The 24757-nt window shown below is 39.5% G+C and overlaps 1 protein-coding gene and 1 long non-coding RNA gene across 5 annotated transcripts in view; one reads left to right on the top strand and one right to left on the bottom strand.

The window, feature by feature from the left end:
- SYNE2 (spectrin repeat containing nuclear envelope protein 2) overlaps nt 1–24757 on the bottom strand; it is a 268443-nt gene that overhangs the window by 86038 nt on the left and 157648 nt on the right. For 3 of the 4 annotated variants that reach the window (XM_038544908.1, XM_038544909.1, XM_038544910.1), the window contains exons 58-67: nt 22286–22408; nt 20863–21045; nt 18096–18227; nt 14643–14840; nt 13722–13796; nt 12160–12264; nt 9286–9372; nt 5515–5745; nt 1514–1696; nt 384–512 (exon numbers count right to left, since the gene is read on the bottom strand). In XM_038544908.1, coding sequence (XP_038400836.1) covers nt 384–512; nt 1514–1696; nt 5515–5745; nt 9286–9372; nt 12160–12264; nt 13722–13796; nt 14643–14840; nt 18096–18227; nt 20863–21045; nt 22286–22408 — 1446 coding nt within the window. The remainder of the gene's footprint in view (nt 1–383; nt 513–1513; nt 1697–5514; nt 5746–9285; nt 9373–12159; nt 12265–13721; nt 13797–14642; nt 14841–18095; nt 18228–20862; nt 21046–22285; nt 22409–24757) is intronic. The other variant, XM_038544911.1, reaches the window with a different exon arrangement.
- On the top strand, nt 5558–17287 carry LOC119876495. The gene is made up of 2 exons (XR_005363395.1): nt 5558–6047; nt 15850–17287. It is a non-coding gene; the product is annotated as an uncharacterized LOC119876495 (long non-coding RNA).

Below are 24757 nucleotides of genomic sequence, written 5' to 3'. Positions count from 1 at the left end.
AGAAGAAGAAAGCAAAGCAGCTTCTACAGCAAATGCTCAACACTCAGGGAGCACCTGTCCATCACACTGTCCATCCAGTCCCGTAAAAAAAAATACCCTAATGGCAGTTCGGTACTTGGTTCAAAAGAATATTGCATGTAGAAAGCTTTTTTTTTTTTTTTTTTTTTAAGATTTTATTCATTTATTCATGAGAGACACAGAGAGAGAGGTAGAGACACAGACAGAGGGAGAAGCAGGCTCCCCCTGGGGAGCCCGATGCGGGGCTTGATTCCAGGACTCTGGGATCACACCCTGAGCCAAAGGCAGACACTCAACCACTGAGCCACCCAGGTGCCCCAGAAAGCTTTATAGTTATCCTTATGTCTGTTAAGGGCTGCAATTACCTGTTGCTGCTGGAAATCTTTTTGTTTGCCGAACTGTGGCCTTTCAATTACAATCGATTCGAATTCAGAAAGGTTATCTGCTTGGAGATCATTTGGATGCTCTGAAGGTTTCTTTAGAGTAGTAGAATGCTGCAAAAAAATTTGTAATGGCAGACTCTTAAAAAAATGACCTACTTTAGTTCCATTCTAATAATGAGATTACATAATGGAAAAGTTTTATATAAAGTAAGTGATTGTATTATTTTCTGTAATTATATACTATGATTTCACATACTTATTTCAAAACAATTGAAAAAACCATTACATTTAGTGATGTGGTCATCTTATTTCCTCAGTGTAATTCATCCAATGAATTACTAAAAGCCATATGCATTGCTTTTCTGTTTTAAGAACAAAGTGAAAAAACAAAAAAGCAAAACAAACAAACAAAAAAACCCAAACAAATCAAAAAGAGACACAGTTTTATGCTTATGAATTTAGATTTCCCTTATGCCCAAAACATTTTAAAAAGAGAGAACATATGAGAATGAATAGGGGAACCGCAGAGCCTATGTATCTGCTGCCAATCTTATTTCTGTGAACGTAAGTCCTCTGTGGAGGAACCACCATCTCCCAAGTATAGATGCAAATCTCATACAGTAAGACCCTACTCATAGAGGCGTATTTGTATTTATAAACACAGAACATTTTTAAAAGTCACAAGAACACTTTAACTGTATGGTACTTTGATCAGTATATATATTTGTAAATGTATAAAAAAAAGGACCCTGGAAATAGGTTTTATATTTCTGATGTCAAATTTTAAACTTCTCTAAGAACTTCATTTTCCAGGTAATTGGAATAAACATATCTTTCAGACCTCATTACAAGCAAGAACAATCAATCCAATCAAACTAATCCAAGCCAAACCTACACTGTCACCAACAATAGCCTAGGTAGGAAAAACTGTAAGGCAAAATGGAATCAGTAACAAGAGTCAGTACAACCATCCGTCACAGCTTTAAGAGGCTTCATTCTTTCTTACTTAGTGTAATTCCTCTATAGCTGCTTTACCACCTCTGCCAGAATTCCTTCCTGGTGGCTCTACTGTATCGTCTACCCATACGCATCAATACGTGGCCATGTTTTACCTGGTCTTCACTGTATTTCTCCTGAAGCATGATCTGGACTTTTTCCAAATTGCACTTCACAGTCTTTAGTTTCAAGGAAAGAGCTTCAGCCTCCTGCTGAGTGGCCCCACTGTCTCCTGGCCCTAGATCTTTGCAGCTCTCTAGCAGAGAGGCAACCTTGTGCTCGATGTCTGTTAGCATGGCCTAGGAAACAAAATCATTTAATTACTCATGGTTTTGGTCTTGAACAAATGTTATACTCTAAAATGAGTTAGATTCACTCTATCTACGTATGTGTAACAAGTCTCAGAAACACAGATTGGAAGAGACTTTGGGGGAAAAAAAACAATTCCCACATAATTCCTGAGCTTCTGGACAGGCGTACAATGAAAGCAACCTCACCTTGCAGATGCCACTCTCCAAATAATCTAAAATTCTATATTTTGGAATTCTATATATTTAGTACTCTATAATTACTTTAGAAAATACAGCTGGATGTATCCAGAATAGCATAGTGGTTAAGAACCCAGACACTGGGGCATCTGGTTGGCTCAGCTGGAAGAGCATGTGACTCTTGATCTTAGGGTAGTGAGTTCGAGCCCCATGTTGGGTGTAGAGATTACTTAAATAAATAAATAAACAAACAAACCTAAAGCAAAAAACAAACTAACAAAAAAACCCACAGACACAGGAAGTAGACTATCTGAATTCAGATCTCCTTAGCAGCCAGGTAAACTCAAACACCTTACTTTGTACAAATGTGTCTTCAGTCATCTGTAAAATGGGACAATAACAGAACTTACCTCCTAGGGTTACTCCAAGGAGTTAAGAGTTAAAAGTCCATGCACTTTGGCCAGTGCTTGACACACAGTCTATGGTGACTATCATTCCACCCCCTTCCCCGACCACCTTCCTAACCTTTTCCTGCTGGAATCCAAGGGTTGAGTCTTAATAGGAAAAGAACTTCACAGAACTCCTTGAAAGTTCCTCCCCTTGATCTTTTCCTTCCCTTTTTCAGGTCAAATAAACTTCCAAAATATCAGAAAATGACAGAAGAAATAATTTGGAACCTAAAACACTTAGTCATTGATACAAGTGGCCAACTTACACACGGATCTAAAAATAAATCAGCTAGATGAAGTCAGTTTCCCTGTAAGTCACCGTCATCATATTCCTCCCCAACAGATCAAGGCTGCCCTCTTTTGCGCTCTGGAATCCAAATGCTCCCGTCTGCTGGGCTGGGCACAAAACGCAGCAGCGGCATTCAGATTCCCATTCCAGTACTGGGAGCATTTGTGCTAAAACTTGTGTGACTGAGAACAAGTTACACTCTTTGAGAGAAACCTTAGGAAAAACTATCCCTAAAATAACATTTTCAGGGGTGCCTGGCTGGCTTAGTCGGTAGAGCATGAGACTCTTGATCTCGAGGTTGTGAGTTTGAGCCCCATAGTGAGTGTAGGGATTGCTTAAAGATAAAAAAAAATCTCAAAAAACAAAAACAGATTTTCAAATATCTTCTTATAACTCCTCTATCTAAGCAAACTACTTGTAACCTCCATAGATTCTTCTAAGCTTAAACAATATGTAATCATAGATTTTAGAGTGGTTACAGAGTATACTATAACATTGTGCTCCTTTTTTTCCATTTAGCTATTTTATGTTTAATTTTTCAAGTGTCCACAGATGCATGCTTCCCAATTCCCACTTTACTAGCTACAAGTTGATGTTCCATGATTCATGTAACTTCCTTATTGGTAAGCCTGTAAGCTGGTTTCAGTTCTTCACCTTTGTAATTAACTCTGCCACAAACATTCTTCCCTTTCTGGGTTATTCTCATAGGATACAGTTAAAGTAATGGTGTTATTAGGTCAAATACAACGGATATTTTATATGTTGTCAGCTGACCTCCCAAAACACTGAGGCAATCAGGCAGGACAGTGGATCAAGAGTTCTCCAGGAATATATAATTTTTGCCAGAGTCACATGGGAACAACACAACAGCTGTTTCGATTCATATGTTTTTAATAATGAAGGCTGAACATTTCTTCTCCGATAATAAATTACCAAATAAATTTTCTTCTTGACTGATCTGTTTGCTCCTGTCCTTTGGATATTTTCCCCAGGGGAACATCCATATTTTTTTACAGACTACTGGCAGGCTTTTTATACGTTTCAATATGAAGTTGGATGTACCATGGTGTGATATAAGTGAGCCAAAGATGGCCCTGGTCTCCATGTTGCTTATTTTCTCACGGCAGGCCAGGGCTACTAGCTCAAATCCTACTGGCACCAAACTGAAAGTGAGACCCCACATCTGGTCCCTATGGTTAAGATACAACTCCAAGGCTCTAAAAGACCCTAGCCTCTGTTGCCCTTTGGAGCTCTCTGACATCATCTAGACACACAAGCTCTTCTGGATTCCCTGCTCCCCTGGGAGTTCCTTTGCCTTCCTCCCCTTCCAGGATGTGGCCCCACCTCCATTTCTTGCCACAGCCTCTGGAAGGGCTCTCATAGAGAGGGACTTCCCAAGGCCTTGAGATCCTGCCAAAAAGTTGCCCAACTAAAGCTTGCTGTGTGCTACTGCCACCTTGTGGTTATGTCTTTCCCTTGCCAGCCCCCAAATCCTTGACCTCCCTGGCACTGGCAGAACACGGATTCTGGTGGTGATCAAGGAATCAGCATGAGGTCTGCCCAATCAGTAAGGCAATCAATTGGCCGAATCTATCCTGGAGGGCTTTAAGTGGCTGAGACTCAACATCTCAAACACCTCCGGTTCAATTTAGTACAACTCTGTGATATAGTATGCTACATCTTTTCCAGACTCCCTGTGCCTCATCAGCCGGGTCAAGTGGTAGTGCCAGTATTTAAGTGAACCCGCCCCATCAAAAGCTAACTTTTGGGATCAGAGGTGGGAAGATGCCCAGGGAAGGTCAGGTACCTACCTGGGTACCCCATGAGGCAAGTGCTGGATATTATAAGACTGTGGGCCTGAGTGGAGAAAGCAGATGACTAAGGATGGGCCACCCCCAACCCCATAATGAGCTATAGTGGGAGGAGTTCCCTGTGGCCAGGCCAGTGATATGGTGTCCTCTGAGGGGATGTCATTCCTGCTGTCCGCTACAGCAGAAAAATGAGCCAATCAGGCAGAGACATCAGGTCAAGGTTGGTCTAAGCACCCTTGGGGAAGGCACTTCAATTATACTGCTATGATATCATCATTCTAGCTTCTCCCTGGAGGGATACAGAGATCCCCAACCTTTGGGCTGAGCTAGCAAATGTCACTCAAAGTGACTAAAGGCAAAGAAGTATATATTCCTGGCCCCCCAGTACCCCTCACCCCTCAAGCAAGGGTAGGACCATTCACAGTAAAATGGCAGCAAAGCGGGATGCCTGGGTGGCTCAGTGGTTGAGCAACTGCCTTTGGCTCAGGTCATGATCCCAGAGTCCCGGGATCGAGTCCCACATCAGGCTCCTCATGGGGAAACTGCCCCTCTCTCTGTGTCTCTCATGAATAAATAAATAAATAAAATCTTTTATTTAAAAAATGGCAACAAAGCCCTTTTGTGCTAGGAAAATCAGGATATTCAGTTTCATTTCGATTAATAAAAATTCAAAGAATTTATCATGAATACAATCACAGCACTTTTTATATACTTGATACACCAGACACTGGTTCTTGTACCTTATCTCATTTAACCCTGACAAAGTCCTATGAGATAACTGAGATAACCGACCACAGGAGGAAAATGAGGTGGAAAGCTAACGCCCTCAAGTTCACAGTTAACATGACAGAGCTAGATCAGGACTCTAGATTCTGGGCTCTTACTCATCAGTCTCTCCAAATACTCTGCTTACATAAATCTCCTCCAAGAATTACCCTGAGAACAAAAACTAGAGGCCAAGATAAATACAAGGGTAAGAGTAACAGAAGGAAACATACTGTTGCTTTAAGAGAAATTCACCCAGTCTTGGAAGGTGATTGGTGAAAAGGCTAACCATGAACTCCAACCCGTCGGCCTTACCTGGCACCCTACCAGCTGCTGTTCTACCAACTGCTGCATGTCTGCGTTTAATGTTTCCGGCTCGAATGCCACGTTGGCCTGGCGCAGCCACAGCTCCAGCTCGGCCACCTTGGTCTTGCAGACATGGAGGATTTCCGCAGGCTTGGACCTAGCTTTCTCCACCGTGGTCTCAAAAGCTCCTTGCTCGTTGGAAAAGCCCAGAGCAGCAGCCTTGACAGTAGGTGTGGCACCCTAAGATAAACCCAAAGATAATCCAGTAGTGAAAAGCCATGGAATCCCAAGTTTTCAGATAGGAGCTTGCAAAAACCTGTGAACTTCCAGCATTTCCTCAGTTAAAAGAAAACAAATCAATAGGGGCAGAAGAAGTAATAAAAAAAAAAAACTGCACCTCCACACTCATAGCAACAATCATGTGACCTGGTGCTCCAGGTTTCCAAGCAGCCGATCTGCATGTACACAGGTAGTGTTCCCAGGCACGGAGAAGACAAATGGGCTCGCAGTTCATTAAACAGCAGGTGGGCCCCAGGAGACAGGTGAGTGTGAGTGAGAGGGTGTGCATGTGGGTGTGTGTCTCAAACTTCTCAGCGAATTGGCCAGTGTTTGAATTTGTGTGACACATGATTAAGCAATGCTTACGTTGCTGTGAGCTCTGATCACACAGAAAAAAAGGCACTTTACGCACCAGCTGGGATACAAGGAAATAGGCCACACACTTTACAAGTAGATTATAAGATATTTTGACTTTTTTTTTCTTTCCTAACATACATGCTATTACTCAACTAAATTTCTCCCTCTTAACAGTAGTGTGAGGGGGAGTCTGTTAAACCCCTGCCTTAAGCTCAGTTCATGATCTCAGGGCCCTGGGATTGAGCTCTCTGCTCAGCAGGAAGTCTGCTTCTCTCACTCCCTCTCCCTTTGTGCTCTCCCTTTCTCTCTCTCATATAAATAAATAAAATCTAAAAAAAAAAAAAAAAAAAAAAAAAAAAAGTAGTGTGAGTCAAGTAATGATCTTCAGTGGGGTAATTTCTTTTCCTACTATTCAGAGAGAATCCCTGAAACTGTTTTTCACTATTCAGATGCTCAAATATTATTAAGGACTAGATGCTTATACTATAGTATAAAGAAAGCATGATGAAAGATGTGTTCTTATTGAAACACCTGGGTTGCTTATTGATCCAAAAGAAAAATTTCTTCCAGATACCACATCAAGTATTCTATTAATGACACATTAGATATTTTCAATTTGGAAGTAAAAGATGATTTGATATACAGACATATTTGCTTCCCACATCCTTTTCCAGAATATTGAAAGATTATATTGACCCTTCTAGAGAAATTCCCTCAGGAATAAGGATTTGTGTTTTGCTCTACAAAATTATTGATCTCAATATTTTATTGATTGTGATTATGATGAAATACGATATTTTCTATATAAGACTTTGTTAGCTAGATGTTAGCATCTAATAAGCACAATTTTGGCCAGGTGACAAAATCGCTCGCAAAGGTACAGCCTAACTCAACTCAAATGCACAAAAATTCCCAATTCTACAGAATTTTGTTTAAGCATAGAACTTTCAGTACAACAAAAGTAAACAAAGTAGGCAAGTGATAACAACAACATGCAGGGTGTGAAAATACTCCTTTTTCACACACATGGTGAGTATTAGGAAAGCTAGCTTAGCAGACGTGCCTCTGAATTGCACTTGTTCCCCTTGGCCATCTATTAACTTCACATATGTTTGCTCTTTACTGACAAAACACTATTTCTCCCTAGTTGAGGAAGTCTTCCCATGCCTTGTGTTTTTCTGCACAGTTGGCGCTATCCTTGGGAGTCACCGGTTTCAATTTTCTTTTTTAATCCTGATTTTTTTTTTTTTTTTAAAAGCAACAGTTGTGTGATTTTACTGCCAGACACCAATTGCTAGTCATCTGATTAATGATTTTCTAGTTTTCAGATATTGCTACATCTTAGCGGCAAAGATTGGGGAGTTTCTTTTTTGTCACCTGAGATAACAATTGATATTAATTAGTCTATGATAACAGGTTTACCATGGACCTTGTTTATTTGAAAACATTATTTGAGCACCTATCATACACCACACACATTTTTTAATGGCGATATTGAATTTCTATCCTTTTTCACTAACTCACTGAATTAATGAGAAGACAAGGAAGCCGGATAACTAATCTGGGCTTTATTTGCTAGTTATTTGAAACTGAAAAGAATCCAAAGGTGAACGAAAGAAAAAAAGAATATTTGCAACCATAGAAACCGCAATTGCTAAAGGTGGTCTGGGAACCCTGCCAGTAACCAGTTCACCCACCTCTTTTTATAGTCAAAGAAACCCAAGTTCATTTAACGCTTAAGCAACTCACCTACCTCCCATTTCACCACTTTGCTTCTGGGAAGCTTGGGCCCAGATGTAAGTTACTTGTCTGAGGTCACACAACTCTGCAATCTTTTAATTCAGAGTCTACAGTTTTTTCCACAATCACACCCCTGCTAAACATCTTCTCTAACTTATAGCCCCAAATTCTAAAAGCAGAAATGATTTAAGTGGATGTTTTAGGATTACACATTTTGGGTGGCTAAAAAGTATTTCCACCAGTATTTCTTGTTAAAGAGCATTATATTATCTTCACTGAATAACTATGTTAGTAATACCCAACCCTTTACTGGGCTCTAGGGCCAGGCCACCATGCTAAGTGACACATGGAACCTCTCATTATTTCCCATCACAAGCCCTTATTATTCCCAGTGTACAGATGAGGAAATTGAGGTATAGTTAGGTTATTCAAATCTCCTAGGTCACCCAATGAGTAACAAGAACCAAGATGCAATCCCTGATTTCATTATGCCTTGGGGTCTTTAAGAATGTGAATGTCACCAATGCTCTAGTATCCAAGTTCAGCTCTCACTTCAGTGAATGTCACACTGCTTGGTTTCTGCGTCAACATGCCACCAATCTAAGTAACAGGATTCAGTTAAAATGCAAGCAAATTTTCTGGCAGTGGCCGTATTTCATGCCAAAATACCAACCCTTTAAATTTGCTCCCTAACATTTTAGAGTCAATTCTACAAACATCTTTAAGTCTCCCCTACCTGCAGCACCACCACACACACTTGTTATAAAATGCAGGATCACCTGGCTAAAGTGCAGCGCTCCCTACACCTGCCCAGATAGGAGCCGTGCTGCTGGGGTGGTGCTGGGGAGGCGAGTGATTTTGTGAGGCCAAACCTACCTTGCTTTCACATCTCTCAGCACTAAATGTTCAAATCAGGAAGGCAGATTAAAATATTCTAGGTTTGCTCCTTACTCTTCCACTTACCAGCTGTACTTTCATTCTTTAAATTTGTATTTCCTCATTTGTAAACTCATGGTAGGCATTTATCTACCTTATTTAATCTGAGGATTAAACAGCAAATATCCATGCCTCTTACATGATAGGCAGTTAATCAATATTAGCTCCCCTCCACTGTCAGGACCCTCCTAAGTTATATCTATAGAAGAAAGAAGTAGTTGGTGGAAAGGCTAGTTCACCATAATAAACAGTGAGCAAGTGATAAATCCTTCATTGCTGTGCCGTGCTTCCTTTCTATGTCAACATCTAATGGCAAATCTTCCAGTTCTCCAGCTTAACAGCACATATGAATATGTTAAAGTTCACAAAGAACTCCTGGCTTGATATGCAAAATATTGCAGAAAGCTTTCATCTCTGAGTGTTCGTCTAGGTACCCAAGCAGTTTGCTTATTTACCAACCGGACTTACCTCCTCTGTTTGGTTGGGACTCAGTGAATCTGGTGCAAGAATTTGTGCCATAGGATTATCACATGTGCTTATTTTCTCAACTGCTTCCTGTAAAGAAAAGAACCAGAGGTCCAGAAAACTTCCTGCTCTTGCTGCCATGTAAGCTACTCTTCCTGGACCAGCTCATTTTACACCTCACCTGGTTGCAGAAATGTCCAGAAAATTCAGGTGCATTTAGAGAAAAGTTTGTTCATTAGGAAAAAAAAAAAAAAAATCAACTTCCTCAGGTTTGTCTTAATTTGAAAGACTTAAATTTTCTAAAGCTCTCTAGTTAATGAGGAACATATAAGGAAATCTATAGAATTCTGTATTTAAGTAGATTAATAAGAGAACCAAAAAAATTAAATGAAATTATATGATAAAGGCCACCTTTCAAATAATAGGGGAAAAGATTAATATATTAAATTTGGGAACTACTCAGGTATTTCATGAAAAAATATAACTGAATCCTTATCTTACTCCTAATAATGGATTCTAATTATATCTAATATTTATTTATTTATTTATTTATTTATTTATTTATTTATTTATCTATCTATCTATTTATTTATTTTTAGAGACAGTGAGAGCAGGGTGGGGTGGGGGGTGCTGAGGGGTAGAAGAAGAGAGAGAATCTTAAGCAGGCTCCACACCCAGTGTGGAGTACAACACAGGACTTGATCTCATGACCCTGAGATCATGACCTAAACTGAAATCAAGAGTCAGATGCTTAACTGACTGAGCCGCCCGGATGCCCCTATATCTAATATTTAAATGTAAAAGTTATGCCATAAAAATTCTTAAAAAAAAAAACAGTGAATCTTTTTCTAATCTAGGAGTGGAGAAGGACTTTTAAAGCATGATAAAGGAGAAAGAATGTTAGTATTAGCAACATAAAAAATGGTAATTTTTACTTTATAAAGCATCATAATCTAAGTTAAAAATGAAATAACAGACCAGGATAATAGCTTACAATGTATTACTGTTCTTAATATATATCCTTATAAGTCAGTAAAGAAAATATCAGACCCTGTGTAGAGAAAAATGTCAAATGGCATGAACAAGCAATTCATAAAAGAATACAAAAGTAGGAGCACCTGGGTAGCAGAGTTAGGTGTCTGACTCTTCGTTTCGGCTCAGGTCATGATCTCAGGTTCATGAGATCGAGCTCAACAGGGAAGAGAGAGAGAGAGAGACAGGCAGAGAGAGAAGCAGGCTCCATGCAGGGAACCTGACGTGGGACTTGATTCCAGGACTCCAGGATCATGCCCTGGGCTGAAGGTGGCGCTAAACTGCTGAGCCACCCGGGCTGCCCAGGAAGAACCAGTTTTGAAGGAAGTTGGTCAGATGAGCTGGAGATAAGAAAACACATTCAGGAAGAGAAATCTGTCAGCAAAGAAATGTAAAACAGATTCAAAGAAAGAGTCAAGACTAAAGGCTTGATGTGGGGATCACTGGCATAGAGATACTACCAAACCCATGGGAGAAGACAAAACTGCCCTGAGGGAAATGAAAGAAACACTGGGCAGATGTCTACCAGCAGGTGGATGGGGTGGGAGAAGGTGACAAAGGAGGGGCTGCAGGTAGGTGACAAGAAAACACAGAATTAAGAAAGTCAAAGGATCCCTGTATTTCAGGAAGAGATGTTGACAGTGTCTACTGCTGGAGAAATCAAAAAGGACTAGGACTAATAAAAAGGCACTAAACTGATGTTCCAGAAGTCAATGGCAGTTTAGCCAGGGGCAAAAATTTGATTACCCAAGGGGCCAAAGGTGAGAAGCCCCAAGTGAAGACTTTTAGTCATGAACAAGAGGAAGCCCAGTAATTGACCTGGGAAGCAGGATGGAGAAAGTCAAGGCATTCAAGTACCATGCTGAGCCCAGTACAGGACCTAAACATGTTAAAGTTCTTGCCATTTGCCAAACCGTGTTCGTTTGTGCATAAAAATGTGGTAAATCCTAAGCGGTTCAGAATGCTACGAGGATGAAGGGAAAGTGGAGGTTTCTTGAAGGAGGTGGAAGGTGAGATGGCCCTGGTGGATGAGCAGGATGCCTACAGGCAGGCTGGGAGAGAAAGGCATCGCGGGGATACAAAGCAGTTTCTGAAGACAGTCTGGGATTTGGGGTGCTCAGTTTGTTTGGAAGGGCAGGACCCTGAGGGAGAAAACTTGCTAGAGAGTGGAGAGACCGACTACTTCTCAGAGAGGGAAGGAACACCTCAAGAGGCAGAGTCTGGAGCTGCAGGTACAGCAGAGCCCGGTACCAAGGTTTAACAAAAGGATTGGCAGAGCTCAGCCCCAGACAGGAGACAGGAGCGACAGGCATTCGGATCAGAGTGATGCTGGGATGTTTCAGGAACAAGGGAAAAACATCATTTTCACATTAGCTTATAATGACTTTCTAACGTAAGGGCATTTGCCCTCTAGTTTGAGACGCTGGAGAAGATTTGGAAGGTCGTAAAGAGCAAACATACACATTATATACTACTTTGCTCAAAAAGAGAATTAGGGGGAGACTCCTCCCCCAACTACTCCCAAAAAAGAGAGGTGTGTTAAATGCATAGAAACACTGCAGTGAGCCTTTTAAAGAGGGGCTCCTTTGTTAGTCTGAATTCACACATATGGAGTTCTCAGAAAATACTCTCCTATTATCACTGAGCACATAGTAGAACTGCAAATAATAAGCAGGTACTTGGCTGCTTTTGAATTTGTGCAAAGGTAATGGTGAGAAACAAAAAACTTTCAGCCCCAATAGTTTCCCTCCCCAAGAAATTTTTCAAAAAAGAAATTCTTTTGACTTACTTCCTTTACTATCCCTGCCAGCCTCCAACCACCATGTGTATTATGCTCAGTATTACCTGAATGATGGTTCCAGAGGACGAGGATGCTCTGTCTTCCTCCATGTCCCCATCATGCTTCCAGAGTAAAGACCCAGAAGATGGCTTTGCCTTCTTATCTCCATTCTAACACAATAATCAATTGATTAGCAAAGAAGTCATTTCCTACCACCCTAATAGCATCCTACTCATTGCTCCTGTAAAACTCAGATTACCAGGCAGTATAACTATAGCCCTTAATATCACCACCACCACCCCCCTTCACACACACACACCTATTTTTCATCTCTTTCTTTGGGTAACAAAATTACAGGAGTCCAAATGTGGTTGCTCTTCCTGAAGCCTAAAAGATACTCTGAAAAGTTGGAAGCTCACATCACTCAAAAAAGGATCTTCAAAATGGCAGTTTAGGAATTTAATCTGCTTTCGTAAATGTAACCTCAAATGCTCTCTTTAAATAATGGCCTGATAGGGGTGCCTGGGGGTTCAGTCAGTTAAGTGCCTGCCTTCGGCTCAAGTCATGATCCTAGGGCCCTGGGATCAAGCCCCGCCTTGAGGTTCCTCCTCAACAGAGAGTCTGCTTCTGTTCTCCCTCTCCCTCTGCTCCTCACTTTTTCTTTGCCCAACTCCACTCCCCCAACACCTGCTCTTTCTCTCAAGTAAATAAATAAACCTTAAAACAAACAAACAAACAAAAAACAGCTGATGAACATGTATTTTTGCTGTTGCCAAGGACAAGCAGTGGATATTATAAACATATTAGCTCAGAAGCAAATATAGATCGTATGTTAGAATTACACTGCTGTGCATTCTATTCTCCACCCGGGTACCTTTCTGTTCTCACTATTCCCTATTTTCACTATTCGCAAAGGGGCATAATCAGGTTATGAAGTTGTCTGATGGCCTGAGCATACAGTAAGCCCGTGCTCCCCCTGGTCTAACCAATCAGTTCCGTGGTGTCCTGGTCTAGGGGAGAGCAGGTTGTTCTGTGTGACAGTGGAGCTATTTAACAATCCATAAGATGAGCAGAGAAAGGGTCTAGTGGTTGCATGCGAGACATAAAGACAACAAATTGCTGCAATTTTCTTCCTTCAGGCATAAGACCCACCATAACTTTTAAAGTCTAAAATGGAAATTGATACCAGGAAGGACAACTGTAAGTGTCTCATGCAATCAGTTCTCATGGAGTAGTAAGGAGTAGCAGCAGTAGTTGCTAACATTGACCATGCTGCTTCAGACTAAAAGAGTACTTCAAATCTGAAAAAATCAAGTTCTAAGAAAGCACCCAAGGAGTGCCCACCAAACAACATACTCTCGAAATTCCAGAGAAAGTCCTCAGAAGTTGGATACAACCAAGAACTTCATCTGCTCCCTCATGCTAACAAGTGCGTCTGAATTACATTTATCCCGCTCGGGAATGAAGTGGATTTAGATGCACTTAACACTAATACTGTAAGAGAACGGCTTCAATCACTATTATAAAACATTGGCATTAAAGTTTAAAATGTGTTGCTATTCATTTTAAGATCTTCCCACTGAACTGAACTTCTAACAAGATTTAATGAGAAAATCATGTTCCTTACTTCACTCTTCAGGGAGCTCTCTTCCACCTCTTCCTTGAGTGCCGGGAGGAAAGACATGGAACTTATTTTGTTCAACTGAAAGGCAAGGCATACACACCTGTAGCCGGGTTGCTGTTCAACATCACTGGGATCCTAGCCTGGCTATGCTTTTATGTAGCTTATTTTTTACTCACTTCATTCAAGATATCCACCCACCCAGGTAGCCTCATCCAGCCAAATATCAGGACTCCATCAAATTTTATATCCCTTTCACCTGTGCTGCTTCCTGTGGCCCCTCATCCAACAGTTCAAAATGGTATCCATTGATGTGGACTCGGGGTGGACTTAGAGAAGTGCTGGGTCCATTTTTGAGTTTACGCTGAGCTCAGGGATCAAGCCCCGCCCTGGGCTCCCTCCTCAGCAGAGAGTCTGCTTCTGCTTCTCCCTCTCCCTCTGGACGAAGGACGAAGGCACTTCAGGGGTAGCTCCCACCCACCTGCCTGTGGGATTGCATATACATCTCAAGTAACTTGGGCATAGGAATTCCAGGTTGAGGGGATCCCTGGGTGGCTCAGCGGTTTAGCGCCTGCCTTTGGCCCAGGGCACAATCCTGGAGTCCCGGGATCGAGTCCCGCGTCGGGCTCCCGGCATGGAGCCTGCTTCTCCCTCCTCCTGTGTCTCTGCCTCTCTCTCTCTCTCTATGTCTATCATAAATAAATAAATAAATCTTTAAAAAAAAAAAAAAAAGGAATTCCAGGTTGAGTCCAGAACAGACACACCCCAAGGATTCACATTCCCTATTGAACAATCTCAGAGTATCTCCACTTTTAAAATTCCTTATAGGTCAGCGACGAAATGCCACAGGTTTTACAGGTGAAAAATAACACCAATTTAATACTCCTGTGGGAAGTGGGGTCAACATTAGCCTAAAGTCCTACCCACCTTCCACTCAGAAGCATCCCTCTCAGCCACTCCTTCCTCCTCTGATGCTCCAGTTGATGGCATTTCTTGTTCTGATTCTTGCTGGTCCTGCTGTAAATGCTGGTGAAGGTTTAGTATGGCAGCCTTCAAGTCCACCAGCAGGTCCTCTCTCTTCTGGGTCAAACTCAGAATCTGCTTTTCCATACCTTTGATATTTCCCTGTGCAGAAAGAGTGTTTGCATTGCTGTGGGCTGCCTGAGGCCTCTGCATGCCCCCAGGAGCTTGCATCAATCGGTATGAGGGATGATGAGTTTTCTGTGCTGTTTGGTTTGCAGAGCCAGGAGTGAGTGTCAGGTAGGCTTCCTCCCCATCCTGGTTGCCTTTCTCAATGACCTGGTGAGGGCTTATAAGCTCCCCTTATAGGATGACTTAGCTTCACCTACCACCTGACACTTGGTCCATCAGTTCTCTGGGGGTCAAGCCAAGGCTCAGAGATTTGTAAAAAGTTTTTTTTGTGGGGGGCCTGTGGTGTGCAGCCAGGGCTGGGAGCCACCTCTCTGGTGGCAACAGGACTGACTGCCAGAACCCACAGGGCCCTGGCTCAGGAAATGTCCCAGGCGATTTGTAAGCAGACTTGGGAATGACAGAGTGGAAACAAGGTGAGAAATCTCACACTTCCATTATTGCTTCTGGAGCCATCTTTACTCTTACTTAATTCATTTACTTTTTCCTCACAAATTTTCCTACAAAATGGGAATAAACAAGCAAATAAAGGTAGTGTGAAGTGTAACTTACCATAGGAATGATGGACACATGATCCCAAGCTTTATAACGTTACTTTAAAATTTTGTAATTGATGGGTGGAAATAAAATATCTTATATGTGATAGAAGTACACTTGCCCATTGTCCATCTAAGACAAAACAGAACTATGGAATCCTAGATTTGGAGCAGGTGTCTAATCTAACATCCTCCTCTCTTAACACCCCCGAAAGGCAACATTCCACCTTTGCCTTGGCCTTGCAATCAGTGCATCAGAAGACAACCTGCTCCTTATCAGCAAGCCTTCAAGTATTGGAATTTTTGTTCCTAATATATTCCTCTATTCACTGCTCATTCATTTGTTCCTTCCTTCCTTCCTTCTTTCTTTCTTTCTACTCATTGATCCATCCATCCCACAGATATTCATAAAAATCATTAATTTTTTTTTTTTTTTTTTTTTTTTACAGAGAAGCTTAACATGTCTCTACGAATAAGTGAGAGTTCTGAAGTCCAGGAAGGTGATTTTTTCTAGAGCTGCAGCTAGCCAGTGACAGAGCAGAGACCTGGACTTCCTGACACCCATACCCATGGCTCTTCTGCTGCTACTGCACACATTCTGACCAGTAACTCTATTCTGTCTGAAGTTAAACATCTTGTGATTGCTTTGGGAAATGATAACTGAATGAAATAGGAGTTGTCAGTGCTATGTGTCCATTTCCAATAAACACTAAATTTCAGAGGTATAATGCCTCCCAACAGACATAATACTACAGTCATTAGAAAAACCCTACAAGAAACAGAACAGTCTGTACACCAGCATTATAGAGGCACAGGAGGGCACACAGTGGCCATTCTCAAAAGTGGAATCTGTAGACCCATGGGAGTTCACATTCCACGAGGTCAAGATCATTTTCATTGTAATATGAAAATGTTATTTGCCCTTTTCACTCTGTTGGCATTTTTCACTCTTTGATGATGCAAAAGCAATGGTGGGTAAAACTACTTGCACTTTATATCAATCAAGACAGGGATAGTAACTGTATTAATTTAGATCCTTCGGTATCAAGTGCTCAACTGTTTAAAAAAAAAAGGCAATTTCACTTAAGAATGTCCTTGATAAAGAACATGCATTTCAAATATTCTGTGTGACAAAGTGGAAAGCATGCAGAATGCACTTCTGCTGTGTGCCAAAGTATGATGATGGAGGGAAAAGCTCTGTGTGAGCAGAACTACCCAATTTTGTCATAAAATGCTATTTTTACTTAAAAAAATAGTTGCTAAGCTATACATATATAGAAATACAGATTTTTCTGAAGAGATAAATGTTAATATTAATAAATATGAATTTTTGAATATTAACTACTGAAATGTCGACATATTTGGAAGATCTATGTAACTAGTGAAACAATATTTTCCGAATGATCAAGCATGATGTCCTAAAACCATGCATAGTTAGAAGATCTAAGCACAGACAGAACAAGGGATCTTAATACAAGAGCATGAAAAGTTCATTGACATGCCTTTGGATTCCATTTAACAAACGTATCTATGAGTAACTCTTACTTGTTAGAGTTTAGTGTAATTTCAAAGAATGTCCACAATTATTCAAAAGGTTATTAGAATATTCCTTTCTTTTCCAAGTACATGTTGTTGAGAGGTTGGATTGTTTTTATATACTTCAAACACAGCTACATACCTCAACAGATGGAATGCAGAAACAGAAGGAAATCTAGCTGTCTTCTACCAAGCCAGATTTAAGAAATTTGCAAAAACGTAAAACAAGGTCACTCCTCTCACTACATTTTCTTTTGGAAACTGTAATTTCTTCCATAAAAATATGTTATTTCTACCAATATGTAATGGGGTTATTATTGTTATTTTAAAATAAACTAAATTATTTTTATATTTCTGAGTTTTAATTTCTATATTAGTAGATATGATTCATATAAACTAAAGCTCTCTGGGATCCTCATTTTTTTTTAACATAATGGGAAATTTAATAGATTTACAATATTGAGTCTTCAATGTTGAGTCTATCCTACTGAGTCCACCTCTGAGTCCACCACCTAGTGTGGTATGTCCCCTTAGGCTCCTCTGTAAGTAATTTGCTTTAGACCTCACAGTAGTAAGGGTCACAACCTGGCTTTGAATACCATAGCATTCGCCTACCCAATCATCTTGATAGTAGGATAAAAGCAGCTCTTCACAATGCTTGGCACACAATCATTTGTTGTTGTTGTTGTTGTTGTTGTTATAGAAGTACTAATTTAAAACCAAAGACTAAAAAAAAGAAAACCCTAAGCAGTAGATGGTTAACATGTACACCACTGTAACTGGGTAATTGTAATTAGGATATTGCTAATCATGGTATATGGAAATACTACTTAGTATATGAAACTCTTCATTACAACAGTGTTTAGGGTCTTTACCTATAATGTAAAGCCCAGCCCGCCCATACTGCCCGGCTCCTAATTCAGAAAGCTAGACAGAAAGTCAGGTTGCCCAAATATCCTGTGTTACAGCAGCTTCTTTTTAGCAGAGCCAAATGCACCTATTTTATGAAATAGGAAGAGAAGGTTAATATACAAAGAATATACCTTCACTTGAAAGAAAGGAGAAAACACACTGTACTATCCCAAAGGCTTCTAGACACCAATAGGTTAGTAAACAATGGTTGAATGAACTGTAGGCTAAATAAATTAAAGAGACATACCTGTACTTGCGGCAGGTTGGTAGTTTGGTCTGGTGATATACGCTCATGGGAGAACTCAGTTGAATAATTATTTAAGATCTGCTTCAAATTTTCTATTTCCTCATTGCATTCATCCGTCTGTTTTATGACAATCTATAAAATAATCCCCCCCAAAAGAAGGCTGTCATAATCTAAGGACTAGATTCATGGGTTACTTCCAACATCTATCCCCACCACAAGTTTTAATCAATTATAGCAAACACATACCCATATAGGTTGCAATAGAAAATGGTAGCCTAAATACAGAGAAAAATGTTCACAGGACTAGCACCTGACTTTCTTGCTCTACTACATGCCAGGATACCTTGGGCAGTGCTTGAAATATAAGCATAATAAGACACACCTTTTTTCTTAAGTATTTCCAGTCTACTGGGCTTATGCTGAGAAGCATTTTATGGCATGTTAACATAAAGTTGCCAAGTTTTATGAAATTACTGATATGTTTTTCATGCTATTTTAATGCATGCTCCATGTGATGCTTTCCACATAGAAAGGTGACGTTATTGATTCAGAGGGGAAAGGGCATATGATCTGAGAGATGATGAATTTTCCTGAACCAGCCACATACTCATCCGGTATCCCTTGGGATCAATCAGTGATATAAATTTTATAAGTAACAACTGGAGGGTTCAAGAGCAGCCTGAGTTTGCAAGAGGAATAGGGACCATTAACCAGAATCATACATTGAAATTTAGTGTTAAAGAAGTAGTGAAGCAGGCAGCCCCGGTGGCGCAGCGGTTTAGCGCCACCTGTAGCCCAGGGTATGATCCTGGAGACCCTGGATCGAGTCCCACGTCAGGCTCTCTGTATGATGCCTGCTTCTCCCTCTGCCTGTGTCTCTGCCTCTCTCTCTCTGTCTCTGTGAATAGATAAGTAAAAATCTTAAAAAAAAAAAAAAAAAAAGTAGCGAAGCTTGAACCTATGTGTGTACTAAACTGTATGATCAAAGTATGATGGAAAGATAAAGGAAATATAGATATTTCCTTGTTATGCTATACCATGAAGCAAAACATCTTTTAAAACTGCATAGTTTCTGGGCAACATAGAATTTTTCCTTGTATTTTCTTTAATATTTAATCATAATTTTAGCTGCGGGCTGGAAAGTAAGAACTATGTTTGCTGCACACATCTGTTCGCCCGCCCTCAGTAATGAGCTACATCCTATTATCACCTCCCTCCAAAGTAATTTGTCTTGTTTTCCACAATGAGGGCACTTACTGTAGTAAAACAGAAATTAAAAGAAATATGCCATATTCTAATGATTTTCACTACTACTGGCTTACTTAATTTTGAAATATAGGAGATGACATCTGATTTCCACTAACACAATAAATTGGAAATTTTTAGCAGCACAGTTTGAGACCTAACTTGCACAAAACATAATTTCCTCTCCTATTTCACCTCTTCTCATCCTGTGAAGAAGCCACCTTAAAGCATAGTTACAATTGTTATTTTCTTTTCCTGACCAAGAAACCAATAAAGCACATACAAAAAAAAGGATTAAAAATAATAGATCAAATTTTATATCTTTCTGTTTTTGATATCTTTATCATATGAAAAAACAGTACACAGAATGCCAGATCATTTTTCTCCCTGTGGGTGTTAGGAAATGATATCTGCTGGTCAATAGCCAGGATAGAGAGATTCTATGAGCCCAGACTCAAACCAGAGGTTATACGATATCCTCAAATCTTAGGAGAACACAGAGTAGTCAACTAAATGGGAATGAAATTTAAGAGGAAGAAAGAGATGGCAGCTTTCTCCCTACATTCAGGTAGTGGTAGGGAAGCGGGGAAAATAACCTTTTCTTCTACCCCAACCTATCTAATCAGGAAGAGCAAGTAGGGAGTGGGAGTGGAGTGGGAACTACCAATGAAGTTGAGAAGTCTGTGGAACTGAAGGCTCTTTCAGCAACTTTCTGTTCTTGTGAAAGTGGTTGTTAATCTAGGAATCCAAACCAAAGAAAAATGTAATTTCTATCTAATAATGATTCCTGACTTGGGCCTGGAGATCAATCAAAACATATGAAGTAAAACAAAACAAAACAAAACAAAAACCAAACACCAAAGAGACAAAACCTTCTGTGGAGAGGCTGAAAAATATCATCAGTTAGAAGGAAGAGACCCTGATACGGAGAATGAATGATAACAGGAGTCTAGAAACTCAAATTCTTATCTTATTTGCACACAAATGAATCTGGACACAAGTTAACTCAGTGGTCTTTCAGTAACCTTCTGACTCTAGTCTCCTTATATGTAAAAATAAGGGTGGCAAAGATAGATCTATCTATATTGCATGTTGGAGAATAAAATGAGATGATTAATAGGAAAGTAACTGAGATTATTACGGTGCTGGCTACTCTAAGAGTCTCAGTGAGACTGCAAATGTACTGCTCAGGTTCCAACCTCCCTCCACAGCATTTACCCATGTAGATCTTCAATAATTGTAGGATGGAATCCAACAGATGATATCTAAGCTTTAATGCCTTTGATCGAACAAGAATAAGAACTGAGAAAAAATCATCTTAGCTCCATTTGAACAATAAGCTATTATTTTTGGTCAAATATCATTTCCTGGATAATAATACTGGAAGAGACCTAAAAGAATCAACAAAAGCAGCATCTCGTGGTCATGGGAATCTCACCGACCTACCATTAAAACTGAAAACAACCAGCTTTTGCCAAAAGTTTTTCAGCCAATTAGGTGGCCATCATCATAAACTGCTCACCTTTAATAATTCATTTTGTTCCTGAGTCACATTTTCCAACAGTTTTATATCTTGTAAAAGCTGATTTGTCCGCTGAAACACAGGTAGAGGTTTCATTCCCATCTGGGCCCACCGCAGTTCCACTTGGTAAGACACCAGTTCAGCAATGGCTTTCTTCATGGGACGTATATTTTCAAGTATGACCTTAATTATATCAGATAAGCACAGTACATAAATGAAAAAAAATAACCACTGCTGAATTTATTCAAAATTAAAATACTGTATGATTTAGTCTTTATAGTTTTGATTTTGAAAGCATTTCCTTGGCTCAGACTGAAAAGAACTCTTAGATCACTTGTGACCTGATAGCTAAAGGTCTCAGGAAAGAATGCCTGGGGCAAGACTAACCCATTGCCTGTGTTTGGTTCTGTGTTTGGACCACCCCTGCCTTCCTTCTCCTCTTCCCTCCCTCTCTGTAGAACTGATGATTTGCTTTGTGTCACCAGGCAGTGAGCTGTGCAAGGGCAGGTAGTGTTCTCTTTCATTCACAGCAACTGAACCTAGCATGGGGCTTCCCAAAGGAAGGTCTCAAAAAAATGCTTAGTGAATTGAACTATCCTGCCAAATATCCTAAGTCTCAAAAGTATAATTATATTTTGCTTGAATGACATCTGACTTCTAAAGATCGGGATTTATATAATCAAAAAATGAGAAGAGATTATTCACTTTACTAGTCCTTCATATATATCACTTCATTTAATCATCACAACTACGCTAGGAGGTAGGTATCAGAACTTCCATTTCACAGTAAGGAAATTAGGTGCACAGAAGTTAGAAGATCCAGAGGGGGTCAGACTATAAGAGGCAGGCCTGGTAACAGAAACCAGGCCTGCCTGATTCCTATTCCAAATCATAGGCTCCTAACTGCTAGGCTGAGGGGGAATCAATGTCTGAATGCTGTCTAATATGTCTCCAATCCTGTGCTAGCAGCTCTGTATACACTGTAATTGTCCAGTTTAATCACCACAATACCAACGTGCAGATATGAAAGAATCTAAGAAATGTTAACTAATTGCTCAAAGCCACATAACCCATAAGCAGTGTAGTTGGATCTAGAACCCAGTTCTCTTGAGTAGAGGCTCAAGCTCTTGAACTATTAAGCACTGTGATTTGACAGGAAGGCAAAACTCCCAAAATTTGAAGTTTTCAGAAGAAATTAAATGAAGGAAAAAAAAAACCCAACCTATAAGAAAATTATCTTTTTATAGATAGTACTATATGATTTAAAACATGATATTTATTGTCATTCCCATCTACTTTTCAACTTTATTTTGCTATTACTCTAGCAAGAATAAGTACTTTTTATCACATCATATAATTATATATTTAAAAATAAACATAAGTATTATGAGAAAATTTTTTATAATGATCCATGCTTTCTTACCTCCCCATGCTTAAGATGTTCTTCTGGTGAAAAATCAAATATTTCTTTTGATAAGAGGATAGCTTTGATTTTTGAAACTTTTTTCTCTATTGATTTTATTTCAGTTTCAATAGCAACCACATCCTAGAATTTCAGAAACAGAAAAACCTCTCATGCAGCATATATTTTATGTTAATAATCTATAAAACACAATTTATTGCTGTGTATTCTATTCTCCTATTTAACCAAAAATATTTGCCGCTTATATCTCTTAAAAATTAACTGTATCTTCAACAAATGGTGTTGGGAAAACTGGACAGCTATGTGCAAAAGAATGAAACTGGACCACTTTCTTACACTATACACAAAAATAAATTCAAAATGGATTAAAGATCTAAATTTAAGACCTGAAACCATAAAAATCCTAGAGAAGAACACAGGCAGTGACTTCTTTGACATTGGCCATAACAACATCTCTCTAGATATGTCACCTGAGGCAAAGGAAATAAAAGCAAAAATAAACCATTGGGTCTACATCAAAATAAAAAGCTTCTGCACAGCAAAAGAAACAATCAACAAAACTAAAAGGCATCCTATGGAATGGGAGAAGATATGTACAAATGATATAATCAATAAAAAGGTTGTTCTATAATCAATAAAGGGTCAGTATGCAAAAGATGTAAAGAATGTACACAATTCAACACCAAAACCAAATAATCCAATTAAAAATGGGCAGAAGACACGAAGAGACATTTCACCAAAGACATACAGATGGCCAACAGACACATGAAAAGATGCTCAACATTACTCATCATCAGGGAAATGCAAATCAAAACTACAATGTGTTATAACTTCACACCTGTCAGAATGGCTAAAATAAAAAACACAGGAAACAGCGTTGGCGTGGATGTGGAGAGAAAGGGACTCTTATGTGCTGTTGGCAGGAATGAAAACTGGTGCAGCCACTGTGGAAAACAGTATGGAAGATCCTCAAAAAATTAAAAATAGAATTACCATGGGATCCAGTAATCCCACTACTGATAAAGAATACCAAAACACTAATTCAAAAAGATATAGCACTCCTATGTTTATTGCAGCATTATTTAAAACAGACAAATTATGGAAGCAAATTATGGAAGTGTCCATTGATAGATGAGTGGATAAAAAAGATGTAGGGCATATATATATAATGGAATATAACTCAGTCATGAAAAAGAATGAGATCTTGCCATTTGCAACAAGATGGATGAATCTAGAGAGTATAATAAGTGAACACGTTATTCAGAGAAAGACAAATACTGTATGACTTCACTCATATGTGGAATTTAGGAAACAAAACAAATGAGCAGAAGAAAAAAGAGACAAACCAAAAAACAAACTCTTAACTATAGAGAACAAACTGATGATAGTTATCAGAAGGAAGATGGGTGAGAGGATGGGTGAAATAGGTGAAGGGAATTAAGAGTATACTTATTGTGATGAGCACTAAGTAATGTACAGAATTGCTGAATCACTATATTGTATACCTGAAACTAATATAACACTGTATGTTAACCATACTGGAATTAAAAAAAAAAAAGTGTACATAGATGTTGACTGCTTTTAATAAAAAGGTCGTTCTATTCATAGCATACCACTCTATAAAACACTGCTTAAACTTTGTTGAGTTAAAACTTTTCGTTAAGTCCAATTTTCAATTACTTACACTATAAGAACAAGGTATTATGTATCTGAATCAACTTTTTTAAGTTTATTTTTTTAATAAAGTTTATTAAAACTTTATTAACAAACTTATTTAATTTTATTAACTTAACTTATTAACTTTATTAAGTTTTTTTTTAAATTTATTTATGATAGTCACACACAGAGAGAGAGAGAGAGGCAGAGACACAGACAGAGGGAGAAGCAGGCTCCATGCACCGGGAGCCCGACGTGGGATTCGATCCCGGGTCTCCAGGATCGCGCCCTGGGCCAAAGGCAGGCGCCAAACCGCTGCGCCACCCAGGGATCCCTATTAAGTTTATTAAACTTAAACTTTAAAGTAATCTCTATACCCAACATGGGGCTTGAACTCATGACCCTAAGATCAAGAGTTGTATGCTCTTCCAACTGAGCCAGCCAGGTGCCCCTGAATCAATTTTTAAATAAAGTCACAATATCTACAAAGTCTTTAGATTTATCTTTGGAATGTGTTTAAAATTTTTTTAAATTTTTTTATTTATTTATGATAGTCACACAGAGAGAGAGAGAGAGGCAGAGACATAGGCAGAGGGAGAAGCAGGCTCCATGCACCGGGAGCCCGACGTGGGATTCGATCCCGGGTCTCCAGGATCGCGCCCTGGGCCAAAGACAGGCGCTAAACCGCTGCGCCACCCAGGGTTCCCTGGAATGTGTTTAAATACTTGAATACAAGTGGGTCTAATATTTTTTTAAAATTCTATCACTTTATGTAAAATGATAAAGTTGCCCTTGGAAAAGAAACACAAAAGGAGC

Source organism: Canis lupus, chromosome 8, assembly GCF_011100685.1.
Source record: "Canis lupus familiaris isolate Mischka breed German Shepherd chromosome 8, alternate assembly UU_Cfam_GSD_1.0, whole genome shotgun sequence".
Taxonomy (NCBI): Eukaryota; Metazoa; Chordata; class Mammalia; order Carnivora; family Canidae; genus Canis; species Canis lupus.
The sequence above is the reverse complement of the archived record's forward strand: the minus strand, read 5'-3'. Positions and strand labels throughout refer to the sequence as shown.